Source organism: Salvelinus namaycush, chromosome 21 (genome assembly GCF_016432855.1).
Source record: "Salvelinus namaycush isolate Seneca chromosome 21, SaNama_1.0, whole genome shotgun sequence".
NCBI classification, from domain to species: domain Eukaryota; kingdom Metazoa; phylum Chordata; class Actinopteri; order Salmoniformes; family Salmonidae; genus Salvelinus; species Salvelinus namaycush.
The window spans coordinates 30,211,005-30,231,484 of NC_052327.1; the positions used below are offsets into that span (position 1 = coordinate 30,211,005).

A 20,480-nucleotide genomic window follows, 5' to 3' on the forward strand; every position below is an offset into this window, starting at 1 on the left:
TCATTGGTCAGATGGACTTGACTCCAATTTGCTTCTCACAAAGAAGGCTAATGATGCTTGCCGCTGCCTCCCCTGCTGATGTGGCCCTCACCATGGCCCTGTCTATAGCACGCAACAGTCCACACAAAGGACAGGGGCACTTGGCAGGAGCTACAGTTACAGTGTACCCAAGCAGACCTTCACAACTCTCTGACGCTTCTCTTTTTTGGCTCTTTAGAATTTCAAATCAAATCAAATGCTATTGGTCACATACACATGGTTAGCAGATGTTAATGCGAGTGTAGCAAAATGCTTGCGCTTCTAGTTCCGACCGTGCAGTAATATCTAACAAGTAATCTAACAATTTCACAACAACTACCTTATACACACAAGTGTAAAGGAATGAATAAGAATATGTACATATAAATATATAGATGAGCGATGGCCATGCAGCATAGGCAAGATGCAGTAGATGGTATAGAGTACAGTATATACATATGAGATGAGTAATGTAGGGTATGTAAACATTATATAAAGTGGCATTGTTTAAAGTGAATAGTGATACATTTATTACATCCAATTTTTAATTATTAAAGTGGCTAGAGATTTGAGTCAGTATGTTGGCAGCAGCCACTCAATGTTAGTGATGGCTGTTTAACATGTCTGATGGCCTTGAGATAGAAGCTGTTTTTCAGTCTCTTGGTCCCAGCTTTGATGCACCTGTACTGATCTCGCCTTCTGGATGATAGCGGGGTGCAGTGGCTTGGGTGACTGTTGTCCTTGATTATCTTTTTGGCCTTCCTGTGACATCAGGTGGTGTAGGTGTCCTGGAGGGCAGGTAGTTTGCCCCCGGTGATGCGTTGTGCAGACCTCACTACTCTCTGGAGAGCCTTACGGTTGTGGGCGGAGCAGTTGCCGTACCAAGCGGTGATACAGCCCGACAGGATGCTCTCGATTGTGCATCTGTAAAAGTTTGTGAGTGTTTTTGGTGACAAGCCAAATTTCTTCAGCCTCCTAAGGTTGAAGAGGCACTGTTGCGCCTTTTTCACCATGCTGTCTGTGTGGGTGGACCATTTCAGTTTGTCCATGATGTGTACGCCGAGGAACTTCAAACGTTCCACCTTCTCCACTACTGTCCCGTCGATGTGGATAGAAGGGTGCTCCCTCTGCTGTTTCCTGAAGTCCACAATCATCTCCTTTGTTTTGTTGATGTTGAGTGTGAGGTTATTTCCCTGACACCACACTCCGAGGGCCCTTACCTCCTCCCTGTAGGCCGTCTCGTCATTGTTGGTAATCAAACCTACCACTGTAGTGTCGTCTACAAACTTGATGATTGAGTTGGAGGCGTGCATGGCCACGCAGACATTGGTGAACAGGGAGTACAGGAGAGGGCTGAGAACGCACCCTTGTGGGACCCCAGTGTTGAGGATCAGCGGGGTGGAGATGTTGTTCCCTACCCTCACCACCTGGGGGCGGCCCGTCAAAGTCCAGGACCCAGTTGCACGGGCGGGGTCGAGACCTAGGGTCTCGAGCTTAATGACTAGTTTGGAGGGTACTATGGTGTTAAATGCTGAGCTGTAATCAATGGATGGATTGATGGATGGATTAGGGCAGTGTGCAGTGTGATTGCATCATCTGTGGACCTATTGGGGCGGTAAGCAAATTGGAGTGGGTCTAGGGTGTCAGGTAAGGTGGAGGTGATATGACCCTTGACTAGTCTCTCAAAGCACTTCATGATGACGGAGTGAGTGCTACGGGGCGATAGTCGTTTAGCTCAGTTACCTTAGCTTTCTTGGGAACAGGAACAATGGTGCCCCTCTTGAAGCATGTGGGAACAGCAGACAGGGATAGGGATTGATTGAATATGTCCGTAAACACACCAGCCAGCTGGTCTGCGCATGCTCTGAGGACGAGGCTAGGGATGCCTTGCGAGGGTTAACACGTTTAAATATTTTACTCACATTGGCTGCGGTGAAGGAGAGCCCACAGGTTTTGGTAGTGGGCCGTGTCAATGGCACTGTATTGTCTTCAAAGCGAGCAATAGACTCAATGGTCTATTTTTTTTATCGACCAGTTTTATAAAATTAGGATTCTACAAGGGGTTAGAGAGAAATATAGCTGGGTTGGAGTTTTGAAAATGCGTATATATTTGCATTTTTACAGTTGAGTGATTTAGTTGGGTAGTAAAATAGACATACATTTAAAACAGGAAACGGGACACCTTCCGCAGTGTTGACACCTGGAGTAAAACATGTATCCTGTCTCATCCAGATGCTCCTTATTAATTCATTGTATAGTCAATGAGGTGCTCTGCGGCTCCCAGGTGGTGGTGAGACATTCTTAACCTGAGGGGCTTTCTGACATTTGATACATTTTGATCATCTGTTATTCAGTACCACTTGTAAACAAAACCTCTCCACAACTTTAATGACCGCAGTTTAACATAAAGACGATGACAAATGCCACATGCAGAAAATAACTTCATAGCTTAATTCGCTGTAGTTATAGTCGTGGTGTCAGTCCTATTCCAAAATAAATGTTCTTTGAGATTCAAGCAAAAGATTCCCCTGTGGGAATCTCAAGTGCGTGATCACAGGTGTGCAGTAGAATAACCCCATTTTCTATTTCCCGCTTGATTGAGCTTAGTCTCTGAATCTGTATTCTGCCTCTGACTGCCATTCACCTGTTCCACATAGACAGATGCTTGGGCCTTATACTGGCATCAGGTACATTATTGACTGGGAATCTTGAATATAAACCAAAAATAACTTTACTCATTTTTTATATTGACTGGCCGACCTCAAGTGTAACTCAATCTCCTAGAGTATTGGTAGTATTTAAAGGGCTGGCCCTTGTGGCTACGGAGCTGTAATGGAGACCACTCCAGTGTGCTGCTGTGTAGGCCTAGACATAATTGGGATACTGTTCACATTACATTCTGTTACCGTAGAGGCCTTGCCCTTTGCCACACTCTCAATTTCAGTGGTTCACTTTTACTTTTATAATGCTCTTAAACAGCTGCTTTGTGGGTTTTTTCTTGATGATTTCATATATCATATTGACAAGCTGTGGGCATCCAAGGTAGTCCGTGTCCACCAAAGATGTACTGTATGTAAACCCTGGATTGCTGATGCTATGTATTGGCCAATTGTAACAATGTGCGCTGAGAGTCAGGAAGCAAGTTCAGGGAGTGTTTTAATAAATAAACGGAACATAATGCAAAACAAGAAGCTCGAACAGCACACAGACATGAAACAGAAACAATGACGCCTAAAGAAGGAACCAAAGGGAGTGACATATATAGGGAAGGTAATCAGGGCAGTGATGGAGTCCAGGTGAGTCTGATGACACGCAGGTGCACGTAACGATGGTGACAAGTGTGCGCCATAATGAGCAGCCTGGTGACCTAGAGGGGGGAGAGGGAGCACACGTGACACCAATGAGAGGCTTTGAAGCCACCGGATGGCCATATTGGCACTCCCTAGAAGAAACAGTCCTCCATAGGAATGAATGAAATTCTACAGTATTTCAATTAGCTGAAAGGCCAAAAATGCATGCATTTACAGTGGGGAGAACAAGTATTGGATACACTGCTGATTTTGAAGGTTTTCCTACTTACAAAGCATGCAGAGGTCTGTAATTCGTATCATAGGTACACTTCAACTGTGAGAGACGGAATCTCACATTGTATGATTTGTAAGTAATTAATTTGCATTTTATTGCATGACATAAGTATTTGATCACCTACCAACCAGTAAGAATTCTGGCTCTCACAGACCTGTTAGTTTTTCTTTAAGAAGCCCTCCTGTTCTCCACTCATTACCTGTATTAACTGCACCTGTTTGAACTCGTTACCTGTATAAAAGACACCTGTCCACACACTCAATCAAACAGACTCCAACCTCTCCACAATGGCCAAGACCAGAGAGCTGTGTAAGGACATCAGGGATAAAATTGTAGACCTGCACAAGGCTGGGATGGGCTACAGGACAATAGGCAAGCAGCTTGGTGAGAAGGCAACAACTGTTGGCGCAATTATTAGAAAATGGAAGAAGTTCAAGATGACGGTCAATCACCCTCGGTCTGGGGCTCCATGCAAGAACACACCACTTATGCACCACTCAGGCAAACAACCAGCACTAATACGTATGGTGATACCACTTTTCGGAGCTTGAGGGTTTTTTGTCAGTAGCAGACAGCATCCAGTTAGCCTGACCTCACTCAGTACTTTATGCACACAGAAATGCATGCCTTAGGGAAGAGCTAATTTATGGCTTAGTATTTTGTGAATCATTACCAAACCATCTCTCTTTGTGTATTCTATTTGTTTACCATTAGAAACAAAACCTGAATCCCCATACATGCTGAGTGATGTTATGATATTAACATGTAGTGAAAAGATCAGAGCCCCATAGAGAGGAGAGTATTTGTCTCAACTCTGTTTGTCTCAGTATGTCAAATATGATCTGATGGGCCTGTTAAGTGAACAGATGTTGTGTTTTTGTTGGTCCAGGTAGAGGATGCACTCTGCCCAGTTGAAAACAGACCGACATGGCCACAGGCTGTGAAATGAATCTACGTCCATCCAGTTATGCCCAACAAATACCAACATAGGGAAGTGCACTCAGCCTAAAGTAACTCCAATGTAGCCTTATGGCTAAACCCTTTGTTAGACCTGAGACGTGCGCGCGAATGAAGTGTTTTTCCAAACCAATGTTCCATGATAAAGAGAAGAATCATGTGAGCTGTGCTGCACTGTCTGTATTCCAATGTGAATGAATGTTCTTTTGTCCATGTGTACAGATCTCAGCTGAGCCCCTGGGGTGGTTTGAGTGCATGGAGGCTGATTGGAGGCGGCTGTCCATCCTGGAAGGCTCGTTGTGAGGTGAAAGGTCATCAGTCCGAGCCCAGAGTCATCTGTAGCCCCAGAGGAGCTGCCCGGCTTCACTTTTACAACAGAGCACCAGTCTCCCATTCAGGGAGCCCAGACCTACAGGAAGAGAGGAAATATACACAGGGGAGAAGAACACACTCTTCATGAATTCCCCAAAATCGTGAAAGACAAACCGTATGAGTTGGCTGGCAGTCGTGAGGAGAGGAACTATGTGGACAATAAGCATGGCCCAGCTCTGTCTCCCAGCATTCATTCTCCTACTGGCCTACGCCTTTGTCCAAGCAGCTGCCACCGAGGACGATGTCACTCCACGACTCAGCTTCACTTACAGTAAGTGTCATCCATCGCCTTCCTGACTGTCCCGGACCTGCTGTTTTGACCCTCTCGCTCTTTCTCTTTCTCTCTCTCTCTCTCTCTTTACCGCACCTACTGTCTCAACCTATGAATGCTCGGCTATGAAAAGCCAACTGACATTTACTCCTGAGGTACTGACCTGTTGCACCCTCTATAACCCCTGTGATTATTATTTGACCCTGCTGGTCATCTATGAATGTTTGAACATCTTGAAGAATGATACGGCCTTAATGGCCATGACTCTTATAATCTCCACCCAGCACACCCCTCAGAGCCTGGCTCCTCTCTAGGTTTCTTCCTAGGTTCCAGACTTTCTTTTTCCTAGCCACAGTGCTTCTACATACTGTATGCATTGCTTTCTCTCTGGGGTCTTAGACTGGGTTTCTGTATAAGCATTTTATGACAACTGCTGATGTGATGTTTCTCCAGGAGCAGTTGTAGTTCATAGTGTGAGAAACACAAGCATTCCTTGAGTGTTGGAGAAACAAAGCGAGAGAAAAAGAGAGGCCAGAGTGTTTACCCTCACTGTGTGCCCTCCCCACTGACCCGGGTGTGTAAGGGAGCTTCAGCCTGCCCCCCTCCCAGAACTGTTGTTCATCTATAAATAAGAGCAGGGAGTAGTGTGGGGTGGAGGTGGCTGGGATGGTCCAGGTTGCTGAGAGGAGAGCTCTGGAGGGGCCTGGGGCTCAGGCAAGGCTTTGAGGGATATCTGACATGCATAGTAATGCTTGGCAAGGTGTTGATAAACAGACGAATGGGAGCAAGGCTGTTCCTCTCTAACCGACTCTGTGGCCCTGTGGAGGAGCTTAGTGTGTTCTCCATGGGACACATCGAGTTGGAGCACAGCATTTACATAGCTGCCATTAGGGCTGGGAATTGCCAGGGACTCTCTGATACAATATGTATTGCGATTCTCACAATTCTATGTGTATTGCGATTGGATACTTTGATTTTATTGCGATTTGATGTTCCAAACATATTGCTCACCATATTTCTGCTGCAGCGAGAGGGCCATGAGAACGAGTTTTGATCAGTCATGGAAATAAAAGTGCTGAAAACTAATTGGCTCCCTGTTTAAAAAAGATGGAGAACAAGTTATGAAGGAAAAATACTGGAGTTTTGGTACAGGTGCAGCCAACTAGCGCAAAAATATTGCAATACTGTCAAAATGATACAATACGATATATTGTAAAAAATAATATCCCGATATGTACAGTAACTGTGTAGATTTATTCCCTCCATCACTAACTGCCGTGCTCCCGGAAAGCCGCTGATATTTCAGGACAGTGCCTCACACACTATTAATGGTTTTCCTGTTGAAAGGGAGAGAGAACGTGTTCTGCAAGGTATTAGTGATATATTGTTACTCAGTACAAGATACTGTAGTAACCTACTGGGAGAATTATGCTCCTGTCAGTGGTTTTACATTTTGCTTCAATGCTTTTGTGTTTCCGTTGATTAACTTATTCTATCATTGTAAGACATTTCAATACATTCCATAGCAGTTACCCTGTCAATGACAGTTCCATGAAGGAACATTCATGATGGCTTAGGTAGTATGAAAAGATTCCAAACCATGCATTTGACTGGCTGTGTTGCTCTGTGTGTTACCCCACATCTAGAACTTAATGGCAGGAAAGCCAGCTAAATCCCAGAGCATGAATGGCAGCTCCATCAGGGTGGGTCTGTCAAGTCATAGCAGGTCAGAGGTAGTTACAACATGAACCAGGTCATTGCACTCGGTCTTACTCAGGACAATGTCCCACATACACACAGTTTCCATCAACACGGGAGGTATTGCTCTTCTACAGCCATCCTCTTATCTCGGCTAATGGTTTGTTAACTGTGTAAACTTAAGTAGTAGCTGATCATTTATTTGCAAAATAAACTTACACCATCCATATCCAAAAATGTCTTCAAAACAAGTCTTCTGTCAGCGCAGTGCATGTTGAACTAAGAAGTATAGGGATCAGGAGTTGTATGACTTTGTGCTCTCATTATCTGATCTCAATATGGCTCTTGATTGGTAATTTTGGAAGCAAAGGATATGTAATTGCAATGCAGCCCATTTGTCAACGTACCAATGCTCTGCCAGGGTTGATGACAGTATGTACATAATGCTAAAGCTATGGATGGCTCCCATGCCATTGGGTGTGAACTATTTATAATTTGATTTACAACCCAATTCATCACAGTACACATGGTCGCAGGTCTTACAGGCCATTTGGTGGGCAATGGATCCAGTTCTGTAGAGGGCAGCACTAGAAATCCACCTAGGCTATACTTTTCATCAATCTGTATATTTTTTTGTTTTCATAGGAGAACAAAACCTTTAGGGCTATTTACCTGGGATAGAAGTATTGCAAGAGCATACATGCAGACATGTAGGGTTAGTTTACTGTTCCCAATGACTCACCTTTTAGGATCAGCCTATAGTCTTTAAGCACATACTGGCATAGAAACAGTGCGCAGATTGCCTTGTCATATCTACACCTACAGTAGATTAAGCCAGTGTGTGCTCTTCTGAGGCCAGGAGAGGACTGAAATGGGTCACAGAGGCCTCCGCTTGGAACCTTGCCTGCCTGTCCTACCTGTCCCAGCCTGCTTCCTGGCTTTCTATTGGTGGACCTCTATAGTCCCAGGTAATCTCTCTCACCTGCCAGCCTCCACAAAGCCCCCAGCACGGCCCCAACGGAATGTTTCACAACAGCAAACACCATCACTCACAAACTGAAAAGGCAGTTTCAGCTCCGTCACACGTCTCCTTGGACTGGAAAATATATTAGCGTTTTGGGTTAATCACTCATCTTGAATGAACATGTAAGATCAAAATGTCACTTTCCTAGTCAGTCATGTCAAGATGCCTACATTATACACTGCTCAAAAAAATAAAGGGAACACTTAAACAACACAATGTAACTCCAAGTCAATCACACTTCTGTGAAATCAAACTGTCCACTTAGGAAGCAACACTGATTGACAATAAATTTCACATGCTGTTGTGCAAATGGAATAGACAAAAGGTGGAAATTATAGGCAATTAGTAAGACACCCCCAAAAAAGGAGTGATTCTGCAGGTGGTGACCACAGACCACTTCTCAGTTCCTATGCTTCCTGGCTGATGTTTTGGTCACTTTTGAATGCTGGCGGTGCTTTCACTCTAGTGGTAGCATGAAACGGAGTCTACAACCCACACAAGTGGCTCAGGTAGTGCAGCTCATCCAGGATGGCACATCAATGCGAGCTGTGGCAAGAAGGTTTGCTGTGTCTGTCAGCGTAGTGTCCAGAGCATGGAGGCGCTACCAGGAGACAGGCCAGTACATCAGGAGACGTGGAGGAGGCCGTAGGAGGGCAACAACCCAGCAGCAGGACCGCTACCTCCGCCTTTGTGCAAGGAGGAGCACTGCCAGAGCCCTGCAAAATGACCTCCAGCAGGCCACAAATGTGCATGTGTCAGCATATGGTCTCACAAGGGGTCTGAGGATCTCATCTCGGTACCTAATGGCAGTCAGGCTACATCTGGCGAGCACATGGAGGGCTGTGCGGCCCCACAAAGAAATGCCACCCCACACCATGACTGACCCACCGCCAAACCGGTCATGCTGGAGGATGTTGCAGGCAGCAGAACGTTCTCCACGGCGTCTCCAGACTCTGTCACGTCTGTCACATGTGCTCATGTGCTCAGTGTGAACCTGCTTTCATCTGTGAAGAGCACAGGGCGCCAGTGGCAAATTTGCCAATCTTGGTGTTATCTGGCAAATGCCAAACGTCCTGCACGGTGTTGGGCTGTAAGCACAACCCCCACCTGTGGACGTCGGGCCCTCATACCACCCTCATGGAGTCTGTTTCTGACCGTTTGAGCAGACACATGCACATTTGTGGCCTGCTGGAGGTCATTTTGCAGGGCTCTGGCAGTGCTCCTCCTTGCACAAAGGTGGAGGTAGCGGTCCTGCTGCTGGGTTGTTGCCCTCCTACGGCCTCCTCCACGTCTCCTGATGTACTGGCCTGTCTCCTGGTAGCGCCTCCATGCTCTGGACACTACGCTGACAGACACAGCAAACCTTCTTGCCACAGCTCGCATTGATGTGCCATCCTGGATGAGCTGCACTACCTGAGCCACTTGTGTGGGTTGTAGACTCCGTTTCATGCTACCACTAGAGTGAAAGCACCGCCAGCATTCAAAAGTGACCAAAACATCAGCCAGGAAGCATAGGAACTGAGAAGTGGTCTGTGGTCACCACCTGCAGAACCACTCCTTTATTGGGGGTGTCTTGCTAATTGCCTATAATTTCCACCTTTTGTCTATTCCATTTGCACAACAGCATGTGAAATGTATTGTCAATCAGTGTTGCTTCCTAAGTGGACAGTTTGATTTCACAGAAGTGTGATTGACTTGGAGTTACATTGTGTTGTTTAAGTGTTCCCTTTATTTTTTTGAGCAGTGTATCAAGATTCTGGATTTACAGTAGGGACAAGTTTCTATTTTCTTGTGTCTGTAAAAAAAGGGTGGGGGGGGTGAAATGGTTACAGCAGCATCCATTAGGAATAAACCAGCTGAAAGGTAATTAGTATCACATTACTGTACTTCTTACCTCAGTCTTACCACTGTTCTACTGATGAGCCATGCTTTTACTCAACGGGTCAACATAAGGAAATGACTGTAACTACAGCAGGAGTGACTCACAGCTCTTAAAACTGAGAGGTTCAGTAGTAAAGAAACTGGCTCTCCCATCATGAAACAGTTACAGTCGTATAGGCCTAACCATTTACCAGCTGCAGAACTGAACCTGACAGAGGAATTAAGAGGTCCCACAGACATTTAAATGACCAATATAGATTTGGGAGAAAGATTGGAATAGGCACATGTTAGTGTCCAGTAGTGACATATTTTCAATTGGTAAGCAAACACTCATGAACAGAAAACAAAATGTTTATGGCGATAGGGATGCTGATTGCCAGTGGCTTGACAATGGGAGCCGTTGCCTGCTAACGTCAGTGCCGGTGTGATGGCATTTCCCAGGCCCCCCGCTGAAGGGCTGTGTCACTCTGTGTTTACTGTATCAAAGCAACATTCCATGCTGTGAGCCTCAGGGACCTGGGCCATACAGAACCCTCCCTCACCCCCCCTCTGCCTCTCAGCCCTGTCTGCTTATATGTGAGTCTACATCCCTGCCAGCCTCATGTCTGTGGTGTGGTCAGACCAGCCAGAACCTCCCCAGTCCCTCCTCAGCCCAGCAGCAACATTATCCTGGACAGCCTTCCCCTCCCCTTCAGTTCCCTCTCTCCGCCTTAATGAAGAGACCAAACTCCCATGAATAATGAAAGGGGATTTGTGTGTGTTATGGTGTGAACATTGGTCTGGTTCTCATTATGTGCCTATCAGGACGGATCATGGGTTCAGGGAGGAGAGCCTACATCTGCTTTGCCCTCCTCTTTTGTTCCTGTCTTTAATGCAGACCATGCCGGAGGACTTAGTGTGCTAGAATGCTATTTAAAGGGACACCTATATGTGGTTTATATTGTCTCTCTGTCCCTGTTGATCTATTCAGCCCTCTGTTAGTTAAACACAGTGCAGCCAGTCACGGTAGAGATCAGCATGTAGGGGCCATACCCACAGCACTAATAATTAAGAACATCATTCATTTGAAACTAACAAAGCACATCATGTATATCAGAATGTGCTTGGTTCTTGTCCTATAGGACAGTGTTTATGCCTGTTGAGCCACTCACGTTGAAGTGAATGTCATTTTCAATCTTGTCAAGCGAGATAAGGAATATACCAAGCACAATTATAGCTGCACAATGTAACTACTATACCGTACTCTTCTTTATGTATGCATGAAATGGCCGTCCATGGCTGTGGACTGTGTTGCTATGGGAGGGGTCTGGTTGTAGGTGCTTAGACATGCTCCATTAGACCGCAGCCTCTTGGCAGAGACATGCAGACTGCCCATGAAAGACCTGCAGTATGGAGAGCCATCAGAGCTTCTGTCTAGATACCATACTGTATATCACACTTCTCAAAAGAACACTGCTAGCCATTTGGACCATGGATATCACACTGATTTATTTCATCCATGAAAAGAGATATATGATTGATGTTTTCCATATTTTATTAGTGATAACATGCTGTTGTACCTTTTGCCAAAAGTCTAGATGTTGCAGCACACTGGTATCTGTTTGTTCATAGTATTAAAAGAGGACAACATTGATGTTGATGTTACTAGTGTTTATGAGAGACAGCCACTTTCTCCAGTCCGCCAGGGAGGGAGCTGCTCATAAATCACCCTGGACAGGCCTTGTGAAAACACCCTCATCGCTGCACCTCCTCCTCCCCCTCTTCTTTCTTCTCCTCTTCCTCCCTCATCTCCTAGCCTGTGTTGTGAGATGGGATACCCCATCACACTGTTTGGTCTAGTCATGCCAGCCAGCCTGATCAGCCCCTTGCTGGCCTCCCACACCAAGGACTCTGACTACATGAGGTCATGACACCGTGCTGATGCTCAGCCTCTCCCTGTAGTGCAGCAGGGGTCATGAGGAAGTCCTGAGCCTGAAAGCCTGATGCCAAAGCAGGTTTACATTGTGGAGTGGAGCACCATATTGTGGATGAACCGGGGTCAGCAGCAGCACTCAGCAGCATACAGCAGCATGCTATCGCTGACCAGCAGACCTGGTCCAGGATCATGGAAGGACAACATTATTTTCCTGTGGGAAATTATAGCCGAGGTGCACCGTTGTTTGCAAATTGCAGGCTTTTGGAAACACTTCCCTGTTTTAAATAAGCAGTTTAATTACATTATTTTCCCAATAAATGTTGCTATGGTTCCCATGAAAGCTGTTATGCCCCTCTTTGCCTACTGAATACCAAGCTATTCATTAGGCAAAATTATGTTTTTCTGTAATTGGCCTACTGAGCTCTATGATCTTCAATCCATTAATATGCACATCTTCAGTTCACTCTTGTGGCAACCAGCACCCTCTTCACATAGATTGTCTGTACACTAGCCAGCATTCTCAGCATCACCATGGTGTTTTCTTCATGCTACCATGTGTGAGTTCTAGCCTAGTTCTAGTCTCCTGCTAACCAGAGAGAGCCAAGCCCTTCCCTAAACAAACAGCTGGCTCACAGCTTGCCTAATGAATCTCCCGGTGGATCTGATGTCTTAATGCTCTCCAGATGCCCCTGTCTCTGCTCTACCGTGGCCCTGCACCATTCTATCACTCACAGTTCATGTTGCTTTTTCACCTCAGCAGGATAGTAATCATACATTCTACCAGGTCCCAGAGCATGACTCAGTTCCCACTCTAGTTATGTTGATGTCATGCGTTTGCATCCACAATGAACTGGGTCTGTGGTGGGTTTTGTCTTCCTGCTGTTTGTCCACAGAGAATAGGATTAGATGGGATGATACAGGAAGTTGTGACCTGACCTTGCTTCTTGCTCCTAGCTCGGTCTGTCCACATTGGGAAAGTGGTTTCAAGAAGGCGGGAAGGTTGCTGAGTTCTAACTGTGTTAGGAGTTACTGGTACTGTTTCCCAGGAGTTGGGTGGTGACCACTTCCTCTGTGGGTAGAACAACATGTTAGTGTATGTTCTCTATCTGTTCTTTTACATTTGGTCCGATCCCTCTGAAAAGGAAAAAGTAACCACCTGGTTTGTGTGCACAGTCAAAACAGAGGATCCTGTAAGAACAAGTATGGTGATGACACAGATTTATGAGCTGTGTGTGTGTGTGTTTATTTAGAAGCCACTCCTGTGCTGTCTTAAATTCAAAATCAAATCAAATTTGATTTGTCACATGTGCTGAATACAGGTGTAGACCTTACTGTGAAATGCTTACTTACAAGCCCTTAACCAACAATACAGTTCAAGAAATAGAGTTATGAAAATATTTACTAAATAAAGTATAAAATAAAAAGTAACACAATGAAATACCAATAACGAGGCTATATACATGGGTACCGAGTCAATGTTCGGGGGTACAGGTTAGTCAAGGTCATTGGTGTTAGTCAAGGTAATTTGTACATGTTGGTTAGTGGTAAAGTGACTATGCATAGATAATAAACAGTGAGTAGCAGCGGTGTAAAAACAAAGGGGATGTCAATGTAAATAGTCCGAATGGGCACTTGATTAATTGTTCAGCAGTCTTATGGCTTGGAGGTAGAAGCTGTTAAGGAGCCTTTTGGACCTAGACTTGGCGCTCTGGTACTGCTTGCCGTGCGGTAGCAGAGAGAACAGTCTATGACTTGGGTGACTGGAGTCTTTGACAATTTTTTGCGCCTTCCTCTGACATCGCCTAGTAAGTAAGTCCTGGATGGCAGGAAGCTTGGCCCCAGTGATGTACTTGGCCGTACGCACTACCCTCTGTAGTGCCTTACAGTTGGATGCCGAGCAGTTGCCATACCAGGCGGTGATGCAACTGGTCAGGATGCTCTCGATGGTGCACCTGTAGAACTTTTTGAGGATCTGGGGACCCATGCCAAATCTTTTCAGTCTCCTGAGGGGGAAAAGGTGTTGTTGTGCTCTCTTAACGACTGTCTTGGTGTGTTTGGACTAGAGGTCGACCGGCATGGCCGATTTTAATTAGGGCCGATTTCAAGTTTTCATAACCGGTAATCGGCCTTTTTGTATGTCGATTATGGCCGATTACATTGCAATCCACGAGGAGACTGCGTGGCAGGCTGACCACCTGTTACGCGAGTGCAGCATCAAAAGGACCTTGTGGCTGCAAGGAGCCAAGGTAAGTTGCTAGATAGCATTAAACTTATCTTATAAAAAACTATCAATCTTCACATAATCACTAATTAACTACACATGGTTGATGATATTACTAGGTTAACTAGCTTGTCCTGCGTTGCATATAATCAATGCGGTGCCTGTTAATTTATCATCGAATCACAGCCTACTTTGCCAAACGGGTGATTTAACAAAATTGCATTGCCGAAAAAAGCACAATTGTTGCACAAATGTACCTAACCATAAACATCAATGCTTTTCTTAAAATCAATACACAAAAGTATACATTTTTAAACCTGCATATTTAGTTAAAGGAAATGCATGTTAGCAGGAAATATTAACTAGGGAAATTGTGTCGCATCTTGCGTCCAGTGCAAGCAGAGTCAGGGTATATGCAGCAGTTAGGGCCGCCTGGCTGGTTGCGAACTGTGTGAAGACCATTTCTTCCTAACAAAGACCATCATTAATTTGCCAGAATTTTACATAATTATGACATAACATTGAAGGTTGTGCAATGTAACAGCAATATTTAGACTTTGGGTTGCCACCCATTTGATAAAATACGGAACGGTTCCGTATTTCACTGAAAGAATAATCGTTTTGTTTTCGAAATTATAGTTTTTGGATTTTACCATATTAATTACCAAAGGCTCATATTTCTGTGTTTTATTATTAAGTCTATGATTTGATATTTGATAGAACGGTCTGACTGAGCGGTGGTAGGCAGCAGCAGGCTCGTAAGCATTCATTCAAACAGCACTTTACTGCATTTGCCAGCAGCCCTTAGCAATGCTTGAAGTAAAGCGCAGTTTATGACTCCCGAGAACTCCCGAGATTAGGCTGGCAATACTAAAGTGCCTATAAGAACATCCAGTAGTCAAAGTTATATGAAATACAAACGGTAGAGAGAGAAATAGTTGACGCGTCATAATTCCTATAATAACTACAACCTAAAAGTTCTTAACTGGGAATATTGAAGACTCATGTTAAAAGGAACCACCATCTTTCATATGTTCTGAGCAAGGAACTACCATGACACATATTGCACTTTTACTTTCTTCTCCAACACTGTTTTTGCATTATTTAAACCAAATTGAACATGTTTCATTATTTATTTAAGACTACATTTATTTTATTTATGTATTATATTAAGTTAAAATAAGTGTTCATTGTTCATTCAGTATTGTTGTAATTGTCATTATTACAAATATATATATATATATATATATATATATAAAAATCGTCCGATTAATCGGTATCGGCTTTTTTTGGTCCTCCAATAATCGGTATCGGTATATGTGTTAAAATCATAAATTGGTCGACCTCTAGTTTGGACCATGATAGTTTGTTGGTGATGTGGACACCAAGGAACTTGAAACTCTCAACCTTCTCTACTACAGCCCCGTCGATGTTAATGGGGGCCTGTTCGGCCCTCCTTTTCCTATAGTCCACGATCAACTCATTTGTCTTGCTCACACTGAGGGAGAGGTTGTTGTCCTGGCACCACACTGCCAGGTCTCTGACATCCTCCCTATAGGCTGTCTCATCATTGTCGGTGATCAGTCCTACCACTGTTGCGTCGTCAGCAAACTTAATGAGGGTGTTGGAGTCGTGCTTGGCCACGCAGCCGTGGGTAAACGGAGTACAGGAAGGGTCTACGTACACACCCCTGAAGGGCCCCAGTGTTGAGGTTCAATGTGGCAGATGTGTTGTCTACTCTTACCACCTGGGGGCAGCCTGTCAGGAAGTCCAGTTGCAGAGGGAGGTGTTTAGTACCAGGGTCCTTAGCTTAGTGATGAGCTTTGTGGGCAGTATGGTGTTGAATGCTGAGCTGTAGTCAATGAACAGCATTCTCACATACAGTGGGGAGAACAAGTATTTGATACACTGCCGATTTTGCAGGTTTTCCTACTTACAAAGCACGGTAGAGGTCTGTAATTTTAATCATAGGTACACTTCAACTGTGTGAAAATCCACTCAAAATCCAGAAAATCACATTGTATGATTTGTAAGTAATTAATTTGCATTTTATTGCATGACATAAGTATTTGATCACCTACCAACCAGTAAGAATTCTGGCTCTCACAGACCTGTTCGTTTTTCTTTAAGAAGACCTCCTGTTCTCCACTCATTACCTGTATTAACTACACCTGTTTGAACTCGTTACCTGTATAAAAGACACCTGTCCACACACAATCAAACAGACTCCAACCTCTCCACAATGGCCAAGACCAGAGAGCTGTGTAAGGACATCAGGGATAAAATTGTAGACCTGCACAAGGCTAGGTTGGTCTACAGGACAATAGGCAAGCAGCTTGGTGAGAAGGCAACAACTGTTGGCGCAATTATTAGAAAATGGAAGAAGTTCAAGATGACGGTCAATCACCCTCGGTCTGGGCCTCCATGCAAGATCTCACCTCGTGGGGCATCAGTGATCATGAGGAAGGTGAAGGATCAGCCCAGAACTACACGGCAGGACCTGGTCAATGACCTGAAGAGAGCTGGGACCACAGTCTCAAAGAAAACCATTAGTAACACACTACGCCGTCATGGATTAAAATCCTGCAGCGCACGCAAGGTCCCCCTGCTCAAGCCAGCGCATGTCCAGGCCCGTATGAAGTTTGCCGATGATCCAGAGGAGGAATGGGAGAAGATCATGTGGTCTGATGAGACAAAAATAGAGTTTTTTTGGTCTAAACTCCACTCGCCGTGTTTGGAGGAAGAAGGATGAGTACAACACCAAGAACACCCTCCCAACCGTGAAGCATGGAGGTGGAAACATCATTCTTTGGGGATGCTTTTCTGCAAAGGGGACAGGACGACTGCACCGTATTGAGGGGAGGATGAATGGGGCCATGTATCGCGAGATCTTGGCCAACAACCTCCTTCCCTCAGTAAGAGCATTGAAGATGGGTCGTGGCTGGGTCTTCCAGCATTTTACTGAGTTCCAGCATGACAACGACCCGAAACACACAGCCAGGGCAACTAAGGAGTGGCTCCGTAAGAAGCATCTCAAGGTCCTGGAGTGGCCTAGCCAGTCTCCAGACCTGAACCCATTAGAAAATCTTTGGAGGGAGCTGAAAGTCCGTATTGCCCAGCGACAACCCCAAAACCTGAAGGATCTGGAGAAGGTCTGTATGGAGGAGTGGGCCAAAATCCCTGCTGCAGTGTGTGCAAACCTGGTCAAGAACTACAGGAAACGTATGATCACTGTAATTGCAAACAAAGGTTTCTGTACCAAATATTAAGTTCTGCTTTTCTGATGTATCAAATACTTATGTCATGCAATAAAATGCAAATTAATTACTTAAAAATCATACAATGTGATTTTCTGGATTTTTGTTTTAGATTCTGTCTCTCACAGTTGAAGTGTACCTATGATAAAAATTACAGACCGCTACATGCTAGTAGGAAAACCTGCAAAATCGCTACATGCAAGTAGGAAAACCTGCAAAATCGGCAGTGTATCAAATACTTGTTCTCCCCACTGTAGGTGTTCCTTTTGTCCAGGTGGGAAAGGGCAGTGTAGAGTGCGATTGAGATTGCGTCATCTATGGATCTGTTGGGGTGGTATGCGAATTGGTGTCGGTCTAGGGTTTCCGGGATGATGGTATTGATGTGAGCCATGACCAGCCTTCCAAAGCACTTCATGGCTATGGATTTGAGTGCTATAGGGTGATAGTCATTTAGGCAGGTTACCGTCGCTTTCTTGAGCAACGGGTCGTTGTCCTGTTAGAAGGTGAACCTTCGCCCCAGTCTGAGGTCCGGTGCACTCTGGAGCAGTTTTTCATCAAGGATCTCTCTGTACTTTGCTCCGTTCACCTTTGCCTTGATCCTGACTAGTCTCCCAGTCCCTGCCGCTGAAAACATCCCCACAGCATGATGCTGCCACCACCATGCTTCACCGTAGGGATGGTGCCAGGTTTGACATGATGCTTGGCATTCAGGCCATATAGTTCAATCTTGGTTTCATCAGACCAGAGAATCTTGTTTTGGATGATCTGAGAGGCCTTTAGGTGCCTTTTGGCAAACTCCAAGCGGGCTGTCAAGGTGCCTTTTACTGAGCAGTGGCTTCCGTCTTCCACTCTACCATAAAGGCCTGATTGGTGGAGTGCTGCAGAGATGGTTGTTCTTCTGGAAGGTTCTCCCATCTCCACAGAGGAACTCTGGAGCTCTGTCAGAGTGACCTTCGGGTTCTTGGTCACCTCCCTGACCAAGGTCCTTCTCCCCCGATTGCTCAGTTTGACCGGGCGGCCAGCTCTAAGGAGAGTCTTGGTGGTTCCAAACTCCGTCATTTAAGATTGACGGAGGCCACTGTGTTCTTGGGGAACTTCAATGCTGCAAAAAAATGTTGGTACTGTTCCCCAGATCTGTGCCTCAACACAATCCTGTCTCTGAGCTTTACAGACAATTCCTTTGACCTCATTGCATGGTTTTTGCTCTGACATGCACCGTTAGCTATGGGACCTTATATAGACAGGTGTATGCCTTTCTAAATCATGTCCAATCAATTGGATTTACCACAGGTAGACTCCTATCAAGTTGTAGAAACATCTCAAGGATGATCAATGGAAACAGGATGCACCTGAGCTCAATTTCGAGTCTCATAGCAAAGGGTCTGAATAAGATATTTCAGTTTTTATTTTTAATATATTTGCATAAAATTAAAATCCAGTTTTCGCTTTGAAATTAAGCGGTATTGTGTGTGGGTTGATGAGAATATTTTTTTTAAATACATTTTAGATTAAGGCTGTAACGTAACTAAATGTTGAAAAAGTCAAGGGGTCTGAATGCTTTCCGAATGCACTGTATCTACCTCAATTACCTCGTACCCCTGTTGGGAAGGGCCCGTAAGTAAGCATTTCACTGTTAGTCTACACCCGTTGTTCACGAAGCATGTGACAAATATGATTTGATAGAGAAATTAGATAGATGTGAGATGAAAGTGCAGTGAGTGTGTCTGTTACAGGTGGAACAGAAGGATTCAGAGGCATATAAAAAAACACCACTCAGGCCCTTATGATAGTCTCTCCTCTTTGGTCTGGCTGTGGTAAAACTATCTCACTGTCATCCACCCCTTGTTTTCACCCTGACCTCATTCCAAAGCTTATATCCTAATCCTCTAACCCCACTCACTCAACATACTCCCACTACAGACTCCACCCTCTCTGCAAAATTTTAAAACAATACATGCAATTTTAGTGTTCATCTCTGTTATCTGTGTTTGTTTCAGCTGCCTTGTTATTTAATTTGACTTCCTGGACAGATACCTGTTATGCATGTGTTCAATAGTGACAGTTTCCTCCTATGACTTTCACAGCACAGCCACAGCAGACGCTGTGCTAAATCCTAACCCCTCAAGGCACAAGAAAGCTATGGTCTCCAGAGACTGCGATGCCAGCTCTGAAATACAGTTGCTGAGGCCTGTGCATCTGCTTGCAATTAGTTGTTACTGAGATGTGGCCTGTGTATATACATCTTTTGGGTCAACTTAATGAAACCCCATAAGCTCTTGAATCTTGTGGAGGCCCTGTTCATTTATGTGGCTGTGCTTTGTGCCTGTGCTATGGGGATGTGCCTAAGCTATGGGGCTGGGGCTGTGCTATGGGGCTGTGCTATGTGCCTAAGCTATGGGGCTGGGGCTGTGCTATGGGCCTGTGCTATGTGCCTGTGCCATGGGGCTGTGCCATGGGGCTGTGCCATGGGGCTGTGCCATGGGGCTGTGCTATGGGGCTGTGGCTGTGCTATGGGGCTGTGCTATAGGGCGGTGGCTGTGCTATAGGGCGGTGGCTGTGCTATAGGGCGGTGGCTGTGCTATAGGGCGGTGCCTGTGCTATGGGGCGGTGCCTATGCTATGGGGCGGTGGCTGTGCTATGGGGCGGTGGCTGTGCTATGGGGCGGTGGCTGTGCTATGGGGCGGTGGGGCTGTTCTCAACTCTCTGCTGCTGATACACTTGTTCTGCCCTGCTTACAGTACACTCAGCCCTTTTGTCCAAAGTGGCCTCCTGCCATAGAAGTCTCTTCATGATTCCCTCCACAGGAGAATCTAGGGCATGTTTCTAGACAGACGCCTGGAAATGGTGCATCAGATGTCCCCTTCAAGATTGTTTTATAGCATTCTACTTGATTTCAGTGAAGAGGGATGAGATTGTTTGTTTCCAGGTCATCTGCTGGTATGGCAGGCACCAAATGAATGGCTGGTTGAACAGCAATAGGGAGCTGTCACTTATTTTAATCTATTTGCTCAAATAATGCAGGTCCTGAGTAGGAGAAAGGGTGATTTGAGTCATGGGAAAAGCATTCATTATGTTGAAATATTATGTTTTTCTCCTCCCTCTTTTCACCACTCAAGGCCTCTGTTAGGATACTGGTTTTGTTGTTAGATTTCTCAAACATACATAAACAGAATCTGGCCCTATTTAAAAGTGGTTCAGTCTGCTTGGCATTGTTCCAGTGCCATCCAGTGATGTGTACTGGAGATATACGGCTTGCCAGTGGCCATCACTGTTTCCCTCTA

The 20,480-nt window shown here is 45.2% G+C and overlaps 1 protein-coding gene across 1 annotated transcript in view; it reads left to right on the plus strand.

Moving 5' to 3' along the window:
- sema4ba (sema domain, immunoglobulin domain (Ig), transmembrane domain (TM) and short cytoplasmic domain, (semaphorin) 4Ba) overlaps window positions 1–20,480 on the plus strand; it is an 88,410-nt gene that overhangs the window by 34,407 nt on the left and 33,523 nt on the right. The window contains exon 2 of the mRNA XM_039017569.1: window positions 4,783–5,203. Coding sequence (XP_038873497.1) covers window positions 5,050–5,203 — 154 coding nt within the window. The 5' untranslated portion in view covers window positions 4,783–5,049. The remainder of the gene's footprint in view (window positions 1–4,782; window positions 5,204–20,480) is intronic.